Below are 16,049 nucleotides of genomic sequence, written 5' to 3' on the forward strand. Positions count from 1 at the left end.
CTCCGCCACTCTTCACAGCCAGGAAACAAAGAGAACCAAGAGAGCTCTGGTTTTACACTTTAAGGTAGGGTTCACAAGTTGATCCCACTTTTCAATGGCCTAAACTGCTGTCAAGTCTCAGCAATGACTGATAATTGGTCAGGAGAAAAGACTCCAGGCAGTTCCCAGAAACTTCAACTTTTCTTAAAAGTAAAGTAACTCCATGACACCCTTCAACAATCAAAATACATTTCCACAATAATTTTTATGCAACAATCACTGAATGCAGCAAATAATGCAAAGACAGTGTTTTCAAAGTGGCTTCAGGGTGTTACTTAAATAACAGGGTACTGGGATTGAGTGGATCTGGTTTCTCATACTGCTTTTCTTTCTGATGACAGACAACTACTAAGTAAACAAGGATTTATTATTATTATTGTCAATTACACAGTTATTTGCATCTGCATTTCTTAACCTAATAACTTCTACTGTCCCACTGGGAGAGAGAAATGGGGACCCCTTCTGATCTGCAACTAGACTGACACTTAGAGCTCTTCATGGCACAAACTTGGATTGGTCTCTGTCACAAGACAGCCAGACAGCAAAAATGAAACTTTTGGCAAATTACAGATGGGGAAACAGGAGAAGTGTGGGAAGCTGTGTACAGGCAAACCCAAAAATATACTATTTCAGTCACACAGGTCACAAAGAAGCACCTTCATGCAATACTGTAGCTAAGGGCCTGCACTGCAGCATGCAGAGAATAAGGAGGGAACAGCAAAACCCTTCAGCCACTTTGGAGTCTCACCTGCATCCAAGAATCTGCCAAGAGCCAAGCATCAACATCTTGATATTGACCCAATTAACAGGGGTACCCCCACAGCAACCACTCCTAAATATGAGCACGCTGTCTTTCATAGGGCAGGCAAATGGTCTTTCCTCCTCCCTTGGAATACTCAAAGTTGGCTTTCCAATCCCTTTTCCTCGCAAATAGAACTGTTACCAAGCACACTGAGAGACAGTTAGGTTGCTCTGCTGTGAATTGGCCTCAAACTACCTCAGTCTTGATGAGACAAAAAAAGCTAAACCTAGGTCTTTCTACTATTGACAGAAGCAAAAGGAACATGACTGTGATCAAGTCATATTGCTTTCTTTCCACCTGGAAAAACCATGCTTACTTTGGAGGATTTAGGTTTTCTTTTTTTTTAAAAAAAAAAAACAGAAGTAATAATCGGGAAGTCTGATTCCAAGCTACAAAAATCTCTAAATATACAAATGTTCACATCAAAACCACAGCACTTCAATGTGCAACATTTTTCAGTCTGAAAGAAAAGTCATGTATGAGCACACACACACAAATTGTTTTATGGATCTTTTTTCCTCCTCAACATTTGACACAAGTATGCACCAGTAGGTTTGGAAATATGTTTGCAGAATGTCTGGAAACAATAGCAAAAATGGATTTTAAGTTGGAGTTATGATTTTTCCTCACGATGTAACATATGCGAAGAGCGTGGTGTAAACACCATGCTGCCCTTAATAATTGACCACTGTGAGTCCTGATTCAAGCAACTGGAATATTCTATCTACCTTCACTTCCTATCTCTGTGTGCACACACATGCAGCCTTACTTCTAAGAGTTTGCCTGTTTCCAGAGACCAGTTTTCCAAATCCCAACCACTGGCCAGTCCAAGCTTATGTAAACAACTTGGATTCGAACAAACTCAATGACAATCATTGCTGATTAAACCAAACTTATACAAAGGCAAAGTAAATTGAACCAGGTACAGGCATGCAAAGATAAGATAGAAGCTGATTATCTTGCACAGCAACAAAGGAGAGCTGCCACAATAGAACAAACCAATGGTCCATCAGTTTCCAAGTTGTTCTCTCTGGTTACAGCCAAGACTTCAAAGAACACAGGGAGTCAATGCTGCCAGAAGTCATTATTTGCCACACCAAGAACAAGAGAAATCAGTTCATAACTTCAGTTTCTTTAGGCACATTTTAAGATGTTTATTTTAAAATTAAGAGGGTGAAAAGAACCCCTTACCTTGAACACTTAAATCTAAAATAATTCTTTTTAACATCTGACAACTTCACTTACTCTGTACAGTCATTTCCAACAGTGGGACAGTACCCACGGGTTTCAGCATGCCACTGTGAGGGTAAAATTCCTTTTTCCACCTCTCCTCACAGAGGCTGAAAACTTGATTTGTTCAGGCTGCAGAACATTTCACCTCCCCAGGCTGCTCTTTCAAGGTGCACTGCTATGATAAGTGTGATAAGATGCCCTAGCCTGGAAGGGCACTGAGAACAGTGGCGCTCAGTCATTCCCCAGCTCTGACAGCCAAGGCAGATTTGGTGGCCCTGGCAGGACATTGCCATCCATACAGCCACACCACAGGGCAAGCTCTTGCTTGCAAAGGCCAAATCTCCAAGCAACCATTGACTGTGTTTGCAGAAGCCATGCACATAAATCCTCAGCCATCAAGCACTATTCACTCGCCCTGGTAAAATTAGGTGTGTGTACATCATATGCTTCATCCATTTAAATTAAATTTATTACAAAATCAAACCAAGTCAAGTAGCTGAACTAAGAGGTTCTATCATCTCTGCTAGTACCTTTAGTCAGGTTTTTTGAGTGGTAAATTAATAGCTGATTAGCCATTCTCTCTCCACACAGAGAATATTTCCCCAGCCTTCAGAAATATCATATAAATGAGGCACAATAATATATTCCCTATTCTATTCATTTGAGATGTTTCTCCTTACTGGTCTAAGAAAATATGAAAAATTCTTAGAAAATACCTGTCTAGAATTAAATTGATTTAATCAGAGACTGGAGTGTCAAATTACCCTGGAGACTGAAAACATCAACAAGAGAGAATATACATCTTCCATAGTGAAAAACAGGTATTTCAGACACCTCAGGAAAGAAATAATTCGGAAGAAAAACAGGTCATTGGTCTGACCTCTGCAAGACAACCAGATTCCATCCTTTAAGTCAAGGGGCTTTGCTGCTCACCAGAACATGCAGCAATCAAAACAATATGAAACAAACATACCAGCCTAGAACCTGTGGATTAAAGCTTGGTGTTCGACTTCCCTTTTCTAAACAATATAATATAAAACCAAGGAAAATCAATCCCAAGTATCAGCTCTTAGCTATTAGTATTCTACATACCACTGACTAAGATTCCTGAGCAGGAAAAGGGTGTGACAGGCAATCAGTAGATGTAGCTCTTATCGCTTGATAAACAGTGTTTTAACTACCAGCCAGAGATATAGGTCCAGAGCAAGTTACATGGACTATTCCAGGAGTTGTTTCTAACTGTAATAATTACAGCATATAATTAAGAATACAGCCACACACTCCACACCATCCAGAAAACAGAAAATTAAGCCTCCAGTGCTTGTTGCTCCCATCACTGGGTTAGATCTTGGCCAGGGCTCTCTACTCAGATCTTTATGCCCCGATTTAACACCACTCCCGTTTCCTTTCCTTCCCTGTCTAAACATTTAGGACAGCAAGCGAGACCTCCCAGGCAGCTGAAAACCCCTGGAATAAAGCAGGAGGCAGACTGCAGAGGGAGTCAAAAAGACAACAGGCAAAATGAGTTCAGCTTCTTAAACTCATTTGGGCAGGAAAGACAAACACCAGAGTCCTTGCACACCCCAAGGTAAAACCCAGCTTAGCATTCTATGAATGACTGTTTGTATGCTGACAATGGAACAATCAAGTACTTCCTCCAGTGGGAAAGGAGCACATGCACGCCTCTGTGTGTGTATCATGACTCCAAGTCCTTTCCAGCTCTGCACCTCATCCCCTGTACCAGCTGTCCACACAAAGCAGGTCCCGAGGAGACGCTGGGACACGACAGCTTCTCTGAACCAGACAAATCTGCCTTGTCAGCTAATTTTAGCAACACACTTCTGCTCTGTAGCAACTACTCATCTGCCAATACTCAGCACCTGGCTGGCAGGGACTGTACTCCAAACAGAGCACTCCTTGGCACAGCAGAAAGTTGCTTGGGGAGCTCAAAAAGAGATGGAGAAGTATGGACCAAAGACTAGTAACTTAAACCATGACTTAATGGACACAAAAAGCTTATGTGCTACAGAAAAATAAAAAAAAAAAGGAGGAGTTGGGCTAAGAACAGAAAAGCCTCGATTCTCTCTGCTAGTGGGAATCAGAGTGAGGCTGCCTTAATGGTACTTGCACAACTGCCTTGTGAGAAAGATACAAAGGTGTCAGTACCCTCTTCTGTCTCTTCAGTGCCCTAAGGAATATGAACAATGCTTGGTAAGAGTCTTGAAAATATTTACTGCCACTGTCATTTGTCATTGCATCAGAAGAGTTCTGGAAAGAGGGGAAATGCTGGGACTAATGCTTACACCATGGGTGTGTGCTGGGGGGGAGACAGGTAATGACTTACACATATTACAAAGTCTTCATTCTTACACTGACAGAATTAATCCACAGTGTTAATACCTGCAAAAAAACCCAAAATATTCAGGCTAGAACCTTAAGTAGAGGAAGATAACCTTGATTTTTGTTTTTCAGAGTTTTCCTAGATTTGCTGTTAAGATTTAGAGATTAGTTAAGATATTGAACATAGTTTACTGTGCCACCTAAACATAATCTGAGATACCTTAAAGATCAAAAAGCATAAAAGATGGCTACCTAAAACTCCCTCTTTTGGGGGGAGCTCCAGTTCCCAAAAGTGTTTTACATTGTTCAACCACAACTATTAGGCACTTCATAATTACGGCCATTACTCATTTTCTCATCGCATGGCATTATCATAACACTAAGGAGAACGAAGCCCACAATTATCTCAGCAGTTGTACACAGTCATCTCCCAATTACATACACTCAGATGACAACTGTTTCCCCTCCACTAAAATAAGGTTGGTACCACTTCACCTGTTGACCTAAACACTCCAGAATCCTCAAGAGTGGAACAGAAGCACAAAATCTGAACTGACTTTAGATAGCAGTTACTTAGAACTTAGAATACAATAACAAAGTCATAAGAATTTACTTTGGTGTCTTTTGTCTTAGGATTTTGACCACAGATTACCTTCCCTCTAGCTGTTGGAATAAACATGTATACATGTAATGGATATATATATACACATGTTTGTGCATGAGTACAACAAACATGCACCACATTCCTATCTGACCTTCTTACCTACATTTAACACACGCCGATTGCCCAAGGGTCACACAAGCCTTCAGCAACACCTCGATGGAAAAGCTCTGATTCCTCACGGAGGCACCTGTTGGGATGCCTGGGCACCACAGACATAACACTTGCTGACCTGGGTTTGACACTGAACTCTACAGACACTACTACAGACAAAGCAATTTTCAGGCCACCTGCAGTTAAACAGCACCCTCCAAACACCACCTCCTTCCTGTCATAATGGATAGCACAAGTTCGAGCCAGGGGCAATAGAAGAGGCAAGGAAAAGGAGTTTCTCATCCTCCTCTAAGACTGCAGCGCTGAAGGTTGATAGCACCTGTTCAATTAGAAACTGCTGCTATGCAGTGAGCATCGGCATCACACAGGTGTCGCTGCTTGAAATCAGGAGCCATGCATCAAAAATTAATAAAGAATGAGTGGCACTGCTACCTACTTCATTTCCACGTTCAGTGTGGACAATTTATTCCAACTCCCTGGGTAGCCTTCTGAAGAAAATTGCCTGAAACCAGCTCCTGCGCTGTCCGATAGATAAACCTTAGGGCTCCTGCACTGAGAAACAGCATTTCTCGTAACTAAAAGGCAAACTTTCGCCCAGAGGGTGACTTTTGCTTTACTTCACACATGCGGGGAAAAAAACCAAAAAACCAAAAATAACAACAAAAAAACCCCCAAACCGTCCACAGCCCCAAGGACCGTATCTGCACGATGTTCCAGCCCGGAGCACCGGGCTGGTCGGGACGGCTCCGGTTCCTGAGGCGCCTGCGGGGAGAGGACGCGCACCCTGCGGGGAGGGGGCTCGGCGGCCGCGGCCCCTCGGGGAGCGGCTGAGGGCGGCCCCGGAGCCCCCAGCACGGACGGGGCAGCGCTCCAGCGGCGCTAACGGGAGCGCGGAGCAGGTGCCCGGCGGCAGCGGGGCGGTACTCACACGGTGAAATGGTACACGAAGCACTTCCATCCCGTGGGCCGCTCCAAGAAGTTGTAAACCCTGCCCTGGACGCTGCTGCGGCTCAGCAGGGGCTTGCGGAGGCTGTAGATGGAGACGCGGGGGTCCAGGCTGACGGGGGGCCGCGGGCAGTCGGCGCTCACCACCACCACCTCGCTCCGCAGCCGCGGTGTCCGCTCCCGCTCGGGGCCGCATCCCGGGGGCGCCTGCCCGCCCTGCGCGGCCCCGAGCGGGGCGTAGTGGGCGTTCGGGGCGCTCTCGGCCAGCTCCAGCGCCGCCGCCTTCTTGCCGGGCGTCATGCTGCCTCTCCTGGGCAGCGACAGCCGGCCCAGGCTGCGGCTCTTGGGCTCGCCCGGCGGGGAGCTGGAGGACATGGCTGTGCCCCGGGAGCTGCGGGCAGCGCCGGGCCCCCCGTCCCGCCACCGACACCGCTGGCCCGGCCCCCGAGGGGCGGCTCCGCCGGGAAAGGTGCGGGGAAGCGGGGGCGGGCCCGGCGCTGTCCCGGGGCGGTGCCCGCTCGCCCTGCCCGGCACCGGCGGCAGCCCCGGGAGGCGTCTGGACCATCTCTGCGTGCCGTGCTCTGAAGTGTCACTGTCCTCATTGCTCCCCTTCGCCTGTATCACCCGTGCCCTGTCACCGCTATGGCTGCGGGGAGGTGGTCTCTCACCTGGGTGAGGAGCTGCCAGGGCAGAGACAGGGAGCAGCCTTCCAGCAACACAGGAGCCCAGCAGACCTTCCTGCCTTCCCAGCCACTCCGGTGATTCCCAGAACTGTGGTATTGGGTGGCTTGAGATTCTGGGCTACAGCCCCTTACTTCAGATTTAGGACCTTCAAAACCTTCTGGACCTGCTGCTCCTCACTCCTTTTTGCAGAATTTCAGCACCTGGGAGCAGCAGAGCTCTGCCAGAGTCGGAATCCTCCCGGAGGCTCTTTATAAAATGAGCAACAGGAACTATGAGCCCAAACCACAGGTCTTGCAGTTCTTTGTGATATTGTAACCAAAAGGCGTGAATAGCTGTAGAACCGGGAAAACTAGAACACAGCAAACACAGTCCTGCAGAACTGTATCCTCTACAATTTGGGTCTCTCACCAGCAGCAATTTTGGTTTTTGTGGGAAGCTGCTTATGTTTGGCCATGGAGAACAGGTCATTCTGAGGGCCTGGATAACTTTCCCGTGTGGTGGAGTTAGTTACGACTTCTGTAAGTGTGGTGTGAATCGATTTGCCATGGCCTTTTGCACCAATTAGTTAGTTAACAATTTCTACTCCCAGAGTGAAGGGGAAGGTGCTCTTTGATCTGGACTGACAGGTTTTTTTCTTTCAACTCAAAATAGAACAGCACTAGTAAGAGCTATGTTGAGTTCATGGTTGATACTGGTACCCGGACAAGAATGTTACAGGAGATAAGGTGCTAAATAAAGTTAAACGAAAACAACCCTGCTAATTGCAGTTCCATTCAAATGTCAGGCTGCAGGAATTGTAGGGGAACAGGGCAAGATCCTCCACCAGTGTAAACAAGAAAGATGGGTGGGCTCTTGTACTGATTTACATCCGTGAGGGATCAGGCTCCATCTTAGGAATACAGAAACAGAAGTGTTAAAATGCAAAACTTGTTTCTAAACCAACGATGTCCTAACCAGGCTTTTCCCTCCTCCATTAGAGCATGAAGAATAAACCAGCTTAATAAAAAACAGCATTTCAAAGGAAGATTTTCCTGTATCAGGTCAAAATAGAGCCTGGTTTGTCTATTTTGAGAAACTGCTCTTTCTTGAAACAAGTCTGCGAGAAGAATGGCTAATGAAAGAAAGAATGTCATTGCTACCCTTGAAGGCTCACTGTTTGAGGGCCAGCCTGATAAAGTCTCGATATTAAAGTTAACAAATGTGTTTCTTTATATAAGTGTTCCACTTTGGTTTATAGACCAACATAACATTGTCTGGGTTACTCAGAGCCTTATCCTGGAGCCAGCTGCAAAATATAACATACAGAGTTCAGCCAGACTAGAGGCTATGTGTTTATACGTAAATGATGTTGTTCTTCGTAAGACATTTCAAATTCTTTAAAAAATATTGTGGCATGATGTTGTTATTTGTTCATTGATTAACAAAACAGTGAACAGAAACTTCACTCTAAACCTAGGAAAATGGAATTTCTGTATTACTTATGCAGTTTCCTTACAACAGAAAAGTTAGGGAGTATTATAGACTTACATGGCTAAACCAGGAAGAAAATTGGTAAGATCTAAATTTGATCTTCAGTGTTCAGTGAGAAACTGTTCCAAAGAATCAAAATTTCTTTCAAATTTTTTTTTTATTGCAAAACAAAAAAAGTCTCAAATATATTCCACAGCCTTATATATTGAGTTGTTTTTCAGGACAGAAATGTTTTCATGAGGTTGGAATAAGGTTGGAATGCCAATGTTGGCTAAATCTTTCAATGAATCATCACAAATAAAGGAATGTTAAAGTATTTTAAAATAGTATGTAGGTAATATCTAAAGACCTTTTCCCAGAGTCCAGGAGTTAATAAAAATCAAGATTGTAAATGTATTACTGGTAAATTATAACATTTATGTTGCAAAAATCACATTGTTAGGTGATTGCCAACTAGTTCAAGGTACTGAATGGTAAAACATGTCTGGCACAAGTGAAAGTAAGAACATACTTAAGTACAAATGTCAAATAAATGATTACTTAGTGATGAGAATCCAGGGTATCATTATCTTTAATGTATATTAAGTTACTAAAACCGTATATTAATTTGCAACATTTTCAAGATGCATATTTTAACGTGGTAGTGGAAGTTCCCATTTTTTCCCTTCTTCAGTAGCCATGTCTTGATCTTAATCATGTTTATTTTACAAAACAACATAATAATGTAAGTGGAAGAAGAGAAAAAAAGAGAGTGGTGTATACATGAAAGAGTTAAATATGGGAAGAGAAGGGACATGAGTGTTCAAATATATTTATGGAGCTGGGTATCTAGGCTTCGATAGTGAAGAGGGTAGGAAGACACGCTGAATAAAGAGGATGTGGGTTTTAAATATTAAGGTGGAGCTACTATGCTGAATTGTTCCTTAGAATAGATAATATTAGTAGATCTACTAATAGATCCATACTTTAATAGATAAAATTAGTATATCTACTTTATTAGTAGATAATAATCTACTTTGAGTATTTACAGAACTGCAGCAAAATGAGCAACACAGCATATCTTAATTCACAGTTTGCAAGAACTGTTTAAAATTTTTATGTCTTTAAGAGGACTATGATTCTGAACATGAGATATCATAAGTCACTATAATATGATGATAATTCAGTGAAGCTGATGGCAAAGCTCCCAATTCTAGAAATTTAATTGGAGCAAGACTAGAAAATTATTAGTTAAAGGCTTTTTTGAGCTACAGTAGATCAAAAATATTTGTACATCCTGGCCCTCTGTTTCTGTTATTCTGTACCAAGTTATGATCAATATTATACCTGCAGCATTAGATAGGCTCATGACATGCTGTATTTTCACTTTGTGCCTGCCAAAGTACCTTGCAAGATCACACTGCTAAATCACTGATTAATGTTTACAAGCAGGAATTACTGCAGCCAGTTAGAAACACCTTGATCTTTTGCCTGATTGCTTCCCTGTGGAAGCTAAGACTCAAACAAACAGTTTGTATCTGAATGTTCTCTGTCTTCTGAAAGCCTTTAGCACTTACTGTTGCAATTACAGGTTGCACCAGTTCTCCTCTGGCATGGAAATCCTGTTGTTTGCTGTTAGATTACTTTGTGGGATGGTTTATGTTTAAAATAGGTTTGGAGGGTTTTTTTGAATACCACTTCCATTTCTGCCCAGCTACAATAGGGGACACATTAAATAACAGTTTTCAAGGAGAGGAGAGTTGTGTTGTCTCCATTTTTGAACTCTTTCTTGGATTAGAGTAAATATTGGGTTGTGTTCCACTTCCTGGAGAATCCACATTTGAACTGAGTGAGTAGAGCATTATAAAAATACAGTCAATGATGTAGGTATATGTCACTCAGTACTGAACTAAGAATAAAGTCCTAGATTGTTTATATACTTTCATATACCAAGGTATGACAAAAACTTTTGAAATATTCTCTATCAATTAAAAAATTCTGCTCAGACTTGTCTTTGCTTTTAAAAATATTCCTATTAAAAGCTACAAAACAACTAAGTACTTAGACCTCAGACAAAAAGAACAGCTTGAAAACACAACAATAACATGTTAGACAAATAAACCTCAGCTTTAAGATTCAAAACAAAAGCAAGGGGAAAGAGACACAAGGGTTTGCTTCACTTTCTAAATCCTGGGAAGACTACGGCTTAGCCAATTCAGTAGGGAGATGGGGAGATATATGTATATTTTAATTCATTCATCAAATTTCAATTAAGAACAATTTTCTGAGTACATGTAGGCATTTTCCATTGGACACCTTGATAATCTCATTTATCATTATTTTTAATTAACCCAAATCTATTCATACACAATTTGTATGCTTTTATGCAAATTAACTCTAGGTTTTAAATTTAGGCAAAATCTTTGATACAGGCTCTTGAATACCTGTATTCAAGATTCTCTGAATCCCATGTGTAAATCCAGCAGGTTTTCCCTGTTGGCAGGCACTGCTAGTCAAACCACTTGGCACACCAGCAGAAACTTAAGATACAGAGAGTGTATTCAAAACTGGAGTACATCCCAAAACACCAACCATCAGCTTTTCATAAGTCAGAGATCACATTAATGAATCACCTCCTCAGCAGACTAATCACTGTCAAAAAGACACACTTTCAACAGGTGTTCATGCAGTCTGCTTTTCTGTCAGTCACTTTCAAGACAAATGGAGCAGACAGAAACGAGCTGACAGTATTCTATCCAGAAAGTTTAAAGTGTCCTTTAATTTCCTCCCTTCTTTCCTTCTGGGTTATTTTTACCAGTGGATGCAGTCTGCTCAGGAATCTGGGCAGCAGAGAGAAGCAGCCCTGCAGAAGATAGCGAGTGGCACGCACCAGATATCTGGTGTATGGAGGCCATGCCGTCCTGCTGACATCCCTGATTAGCATTATCTGTTTGAATGCTAGCCGAGTGCGTGCTTATGGCTACATTTAAATTATGTGTTTACATTGTTTCATAGGATTTTAAAGCATATTGGTGCCGTTCTGAGAAAGAATGTTACTGTCCACCAATGCTCAGGCTTGAAGTCCTAAAGTAAAGAAAGACTCAGAATATATTTAGGCTTATGCCTCACAAGCAATTTTGCAAACTTGTTTTCAAACACATTGGGAACTCTGAGCCATTGATCTCTACCCTCTGGATGCAGCTATCCAGACTATTCTTTATTCACCTCACAGTCTACCCATTGAATCAACCTCCAATGTAGAGGGAAGAATGTTGGGAAATCAGAAATCCAGATAAATTACATTCAGAAATCAAGATAAATGACATTCCTTCATGTCAAATGATATCCCTGTAAACCTTTCCTTGTCCACTGTCATAGGCATTCCATCATGGAAGGCCATCAGGTTGGTCAGGCAGCATTATCCCTGGCTGGTCAAATCACCTCCCTGTTCTCCATGTGCCTTAGCAGAACTTTTATGAGGATCTGTTCCAGGATCTTCCCAAGCACAAAGGTGAGGAAAACAGGTCCTCCCAGGGTCTTTCTTTCTACCCTTTTTAAAGATGGGTGCATATTTCCCTTTTCCAGCCACATGACAATTCACCTGACAGCCAGGACTACTCCAGAGAGGGGCTTGGTAACTGTGTCTGCCGATTCCCTCAGGACTCTGGGATGCATCTCATCAGGTCCCGTGGACTTGCATACATTCAGGTTCCTCAGGTGCTCCTTAGTCTAGGTTTATTCAGGTTATCTAACCTGATTTTTATTACAGTGGGAGGGACTTTGCTCCCCCAGATCCCATCCTGCTGTCCATCCACTCTAGAGCTGTGAGAAGAGAGGTGGTCATTAAAGACTGAGGCAAAAACCTTGGCAGACTCTTCATTTTTCTTGTTAAGGAAAGCTAATTTATACAAAAGGCTAGTACAGCCAACTGGAATTTTGGTTTGCATCAATAAAGATAAATATTTTATACAATGTCAGCCTCTTCTATTTGCTATCTGACTGACCAAAATCTTCCATGTGAGAGTCTGAAGAATTCAGGCCCTAAGTGTTTACTTGTTTAGGAACAGGACTTCAGGGCAGAGCCCTTGAAGGGCTCATGGGCATTGAGGAAAAAAAAAGAAAGCGGTGCTAGAATTGTAACTGAGCCTCTTTGGTGCATCATAGCTTGTAAACGTCCCTCTCAACATGTTCTTCCTTCCACCAACCTACTTGCAATCTTCAACAAAGTGGCAGTAGGAAAAATAAAAATGTAGAACTTGTGGAAGTCCTATAAAACTAGGAGGGAGATCTTGCTCCAGACACACACGTAGACCTGTGCATGGGTGACTGTCACACTATGTTAGGAACAGCAGAGCACGACACAGACTTTCTTCTGGGTTGTACAAGAGAGCAAGTTTTATTATTTCAGATCTTTTATAGGCAGGTCTGAGAAGGTCTGGAAAGGTAAAACTTTCATTGGTCATTAAATTAACACATTACCATCATTGGTCAGCTGGGTACACCACCCCTTGACCTTCTCTTGCAGGAAAGCAACAAGGCAACAAACAAAACCTGCAAGGTCGTATTCTATCTCCAAGGACTGTTTTGATTCCTCCTTATGATTTCCCAGGCCAGACTTCCCAGTCCAGTCTGAGAAAGTTACGTGACTTGGTTTCCCACTGACACTGTGCTCCCTGCCTGCTTTCTCGCATTCAGCATCCATAGGTAACCTCTCCAGTCTGTTTCAGCAGCTGCCCGTGGTGTCCTGTCCTCCTGAGCTCTTTAATGTAGTTAATTTTCCAGCAATTTTTGTAACTGAGAAGGATTCTTTTAGGATTCTCCGAAAGATAAAAGTAAAGAGGCTGACAACATCCTACAACATTCATTTTCATCATTATGTCAGATGTAGTATTTCAGTCTCAGGAGCACATGAGACTCAGCGGGCGTTTGCTCGCTCACACGATGCCACACAGGATTCAAAGTGCACATTCACACAGGCCAGCACATCTGAGGGCAGAGTGACTAACAGCATTCTCCAAATGAAGAGATTGTTACATAATTTTCTTGCATCAAAAGCAAATTCTCCTCCTCACATTAGCCACAAATCTTCTCTTTGTTAGGTTAAAATCAGTACCAAATAACATCGCTGAGTAAGCGCCAAATAAATTAACTGAAATTCTGAAATACTCCCCAAATTTTTTTGCCCCATGGTTGCTGATGGAGAGGACTATTCTTAATGAAAGGGTGTTCTGGTATTTTAGGAAGCGTTTCACTCTTAGTGGCTGAGAAAGAAATCACCAGCTATCACCAAATCTCTTCCTGGTCCAGGAACACTTCCTGCCTGTGACGGTGTTAATCTGTAACATATAATATTCTACTTCACGTGTAAGGAATGGCATGGGACAGATAATCATTCTTCTTCAGCAGGACCCACTTGGCAACCCACTTTTGATGTCAAACATCGTCAGTCTGACAGTTGAGCCTGCGGTTGAGTGTCCTTTAATTGCAGGTAGTTCATGGGAAAACTTCAGTGGGAGGTTATACTTGTGCGATGCAAGGAATTTAACGCTACCTCTGTGGGAGAATCAAAGGTTTTTCAAACAATAATACATCAAGAAGCTTTCTAATACCTAAAAAACCCCCAACCACACAACAAAGAGTAATAGAAAAAGTATTAGCAATGTCTCCTCCCCTCCCACTACACCTTTTCTTACACAAGTAACCTCTCAAGGCAAACAAATTGGAAACTATAAAATTCAGTGGGTAGACCACAGGAGACCTGTGCAACAATCGACTCTGCCAAACTGGAATTTCAGGTTGCTTTCATCTCACAAAATAAGAATTTTCATTTCACTAGGACCGTTCTAATAGGTAAAGCTAAACAGTGCAATGTAATTTAAAGTCTCGCAAAAATTCTTTTAACCATAATTGCAATTTAATGCCAAATTCTCGAGACATGCATGACCTTTTTCTAATTGGGTTAACTGCAATTCTTATCTCAGTGTCTTCATCTCCAGTGTCTCAAAAGAACAGTTGCCCAGCAGGATTGTGTGTTTTATGGTGCAAATGTTAAAACCTGAAGCTTGCTGAGCTTGCAGAGACCCGAAATTTTGTGCATGAAGAACACCTCAGCTCCCTTTGTATTTTTGAGGAAGTGAAAAAAGGAACATTAGAGCACCCTCATCATCTCCCTGATTGATGGCTAATTACAAACCCAGTGACCCAGGCGGTAGCATAACTACTTTTTAGAGACCATTTGCGTGCATGGCAAGGCACTAACAGATGTTAATTGGGCTATTAAACTGCTGTTAAAATTTGACATCACTTGAGGGCTCTGCTGAAGTACCACTCAGTGGGAAAATGAGGTTACTGATTTCAGGCTGCCTGCACCACATCCAAATCACGCTCTTCTCAGAGACTCTGGAATGAGAATAACTGCATTTGCTTTGTACTGCCCAAAAGAACAATCCATAACCTTGGTGGTAAATGACAGGCCTCTTCAAAGCAGGTGTGCTAACCTCACTGAGTCAGTGAAGAGGAAACAACGCACCAAAGTCATATTCTACCAGCAGAAAAGTTGCTTTATCTTGACAAAAATTTAAAATATAGTTAGTCTCGTTTGCTATTATTTCAGACCTCATGATAAGCTAACGCTTCGGTCTGCAAAGCTTTTGTGTTTTTCTTTAAAGGCACCTAATACTTCGAATGTTTCTGTGAAGTCTGTTTTTATATATTCTATTCCTGGAGGTCCCTCTAGTGGCTAAAGTGTCAAGTTTATCTGGTCTGGCTTAAAAGGCTACAGTTGTTTTGCCTCGTTTTCTTTGGCAGCTATTTCTCGTAATAGACATAAAGATTTTACTAACGCTTGTAATTCCTCCTACTAAATAAATTTAAAATTAAATTAAAATATTTTTCACATTACAAAAAAAGGAAGAATAATTGGACTAAACTGATACATTATCCATATTTGAATAATAGGAAGCTGGCAAAGAGAGGATCAAATTCCTGTGACTACATTGAATTTAAGAAAGTATTTTCAGTCCCCCATCAGAGAAGAAAGTTCCAGCCTCTAACCTCGGACTTGAATGACCAGAGTTCAGCACCTAGTTCTCCCACAGACTTCCTGTGTGCCTTCTGGTGTGTCATTGTTTTAATCTGTGTCCATCAGGCTGTCAGTTTGTAAATGGGATAATAGCACCGTCCTCCTTTGTAGCCGTGATGATAAATGCAGGTTAAGCACTTGGATTTGCTGGGGTAGAAGGGAAGTAGGAACAGTCGTTACAAAGTTAGGGACGGTTTGGAACACTGCACAAAAGTTCTGGCATGCAGAGGGAATGAAGAACACTGGAATTCTTAATCAAGACATTTCAGTTTGAATGGAAACACAAACTTGAATGAATGCTTTGACTGATGCTGTATGTCATACAGAGATTCTTTCTTGCATTTGCTCTTGGTGAAACTTCCCCACGTGAGCAGACTTGGCAAGGGACACCACCTGGCTTATCAGCTACATAGTAAAACACTTCAGTGTCACTGAAAACCCTGATTTTTTAAGTTACAGACCAGCCATTGCACACAAACCCCCCCAAATATAGCCCATCACCACATCAGTGGCTGGTTTGAATAATCAGAGGGGGAGAAATGAAAGAATCTGCTGAGGATGCAAAACCTCAAATTTTATGTTAGAAGACACTTTAATGCAATGAACATTACAGTGAAAGTTCCACCCCATAAGATAGAGGAATGTTAGTAACAACTCATTTCACATACACTGGCAGGGTGAGCAAGGCAGTGGAAAGAGCT

General features: G+C 42.3%; 1 protein-coding gene across 4 annotated transcripts in view; it reads right to left on the bottom strand.

Annotated features, from left to right (window-relative positions):
- Positions 1-6,549, bottom strand: part of KCNQ1 (potassium voltage-gated channel subfamily Q member 1) — a 333,756-nt gene extending 327,207 nt beyond the window's left edge. For all 4 annotated transcript variants that reach the window (XM_019007106.1, XM_015631986.1, XM_015631984.1 and 1 more), the window contains exon 1: positions 6,118-6,549. In XM_019007106.1, the coding sequence (XP_018862651.1) occupies positions 6,118-6,509 (392 nt within the window). In that variant the 5' untranslated portion in view covers positions 6,510-6,549. The remainder of the gene's footprint in view (positions 1-6,117) is intronic.
- Between the last annotated feature and the right edge of the window lie 9,500 nt (positions 6,550-16,049).

Source organism: Parus major, chromosome 5 (genome assembly GCF_001522545.3).
Source record: "Parus major isolate Abel chromosome 5, Parus_major1.1, whole genome shotgun sequence".
NCBI classification, from domain to species: domain Eukaryota; kingdom Metazoa; phylum Chordata; class Aves; order Passeriformes; family Paridae; genus Parus; species Parus major.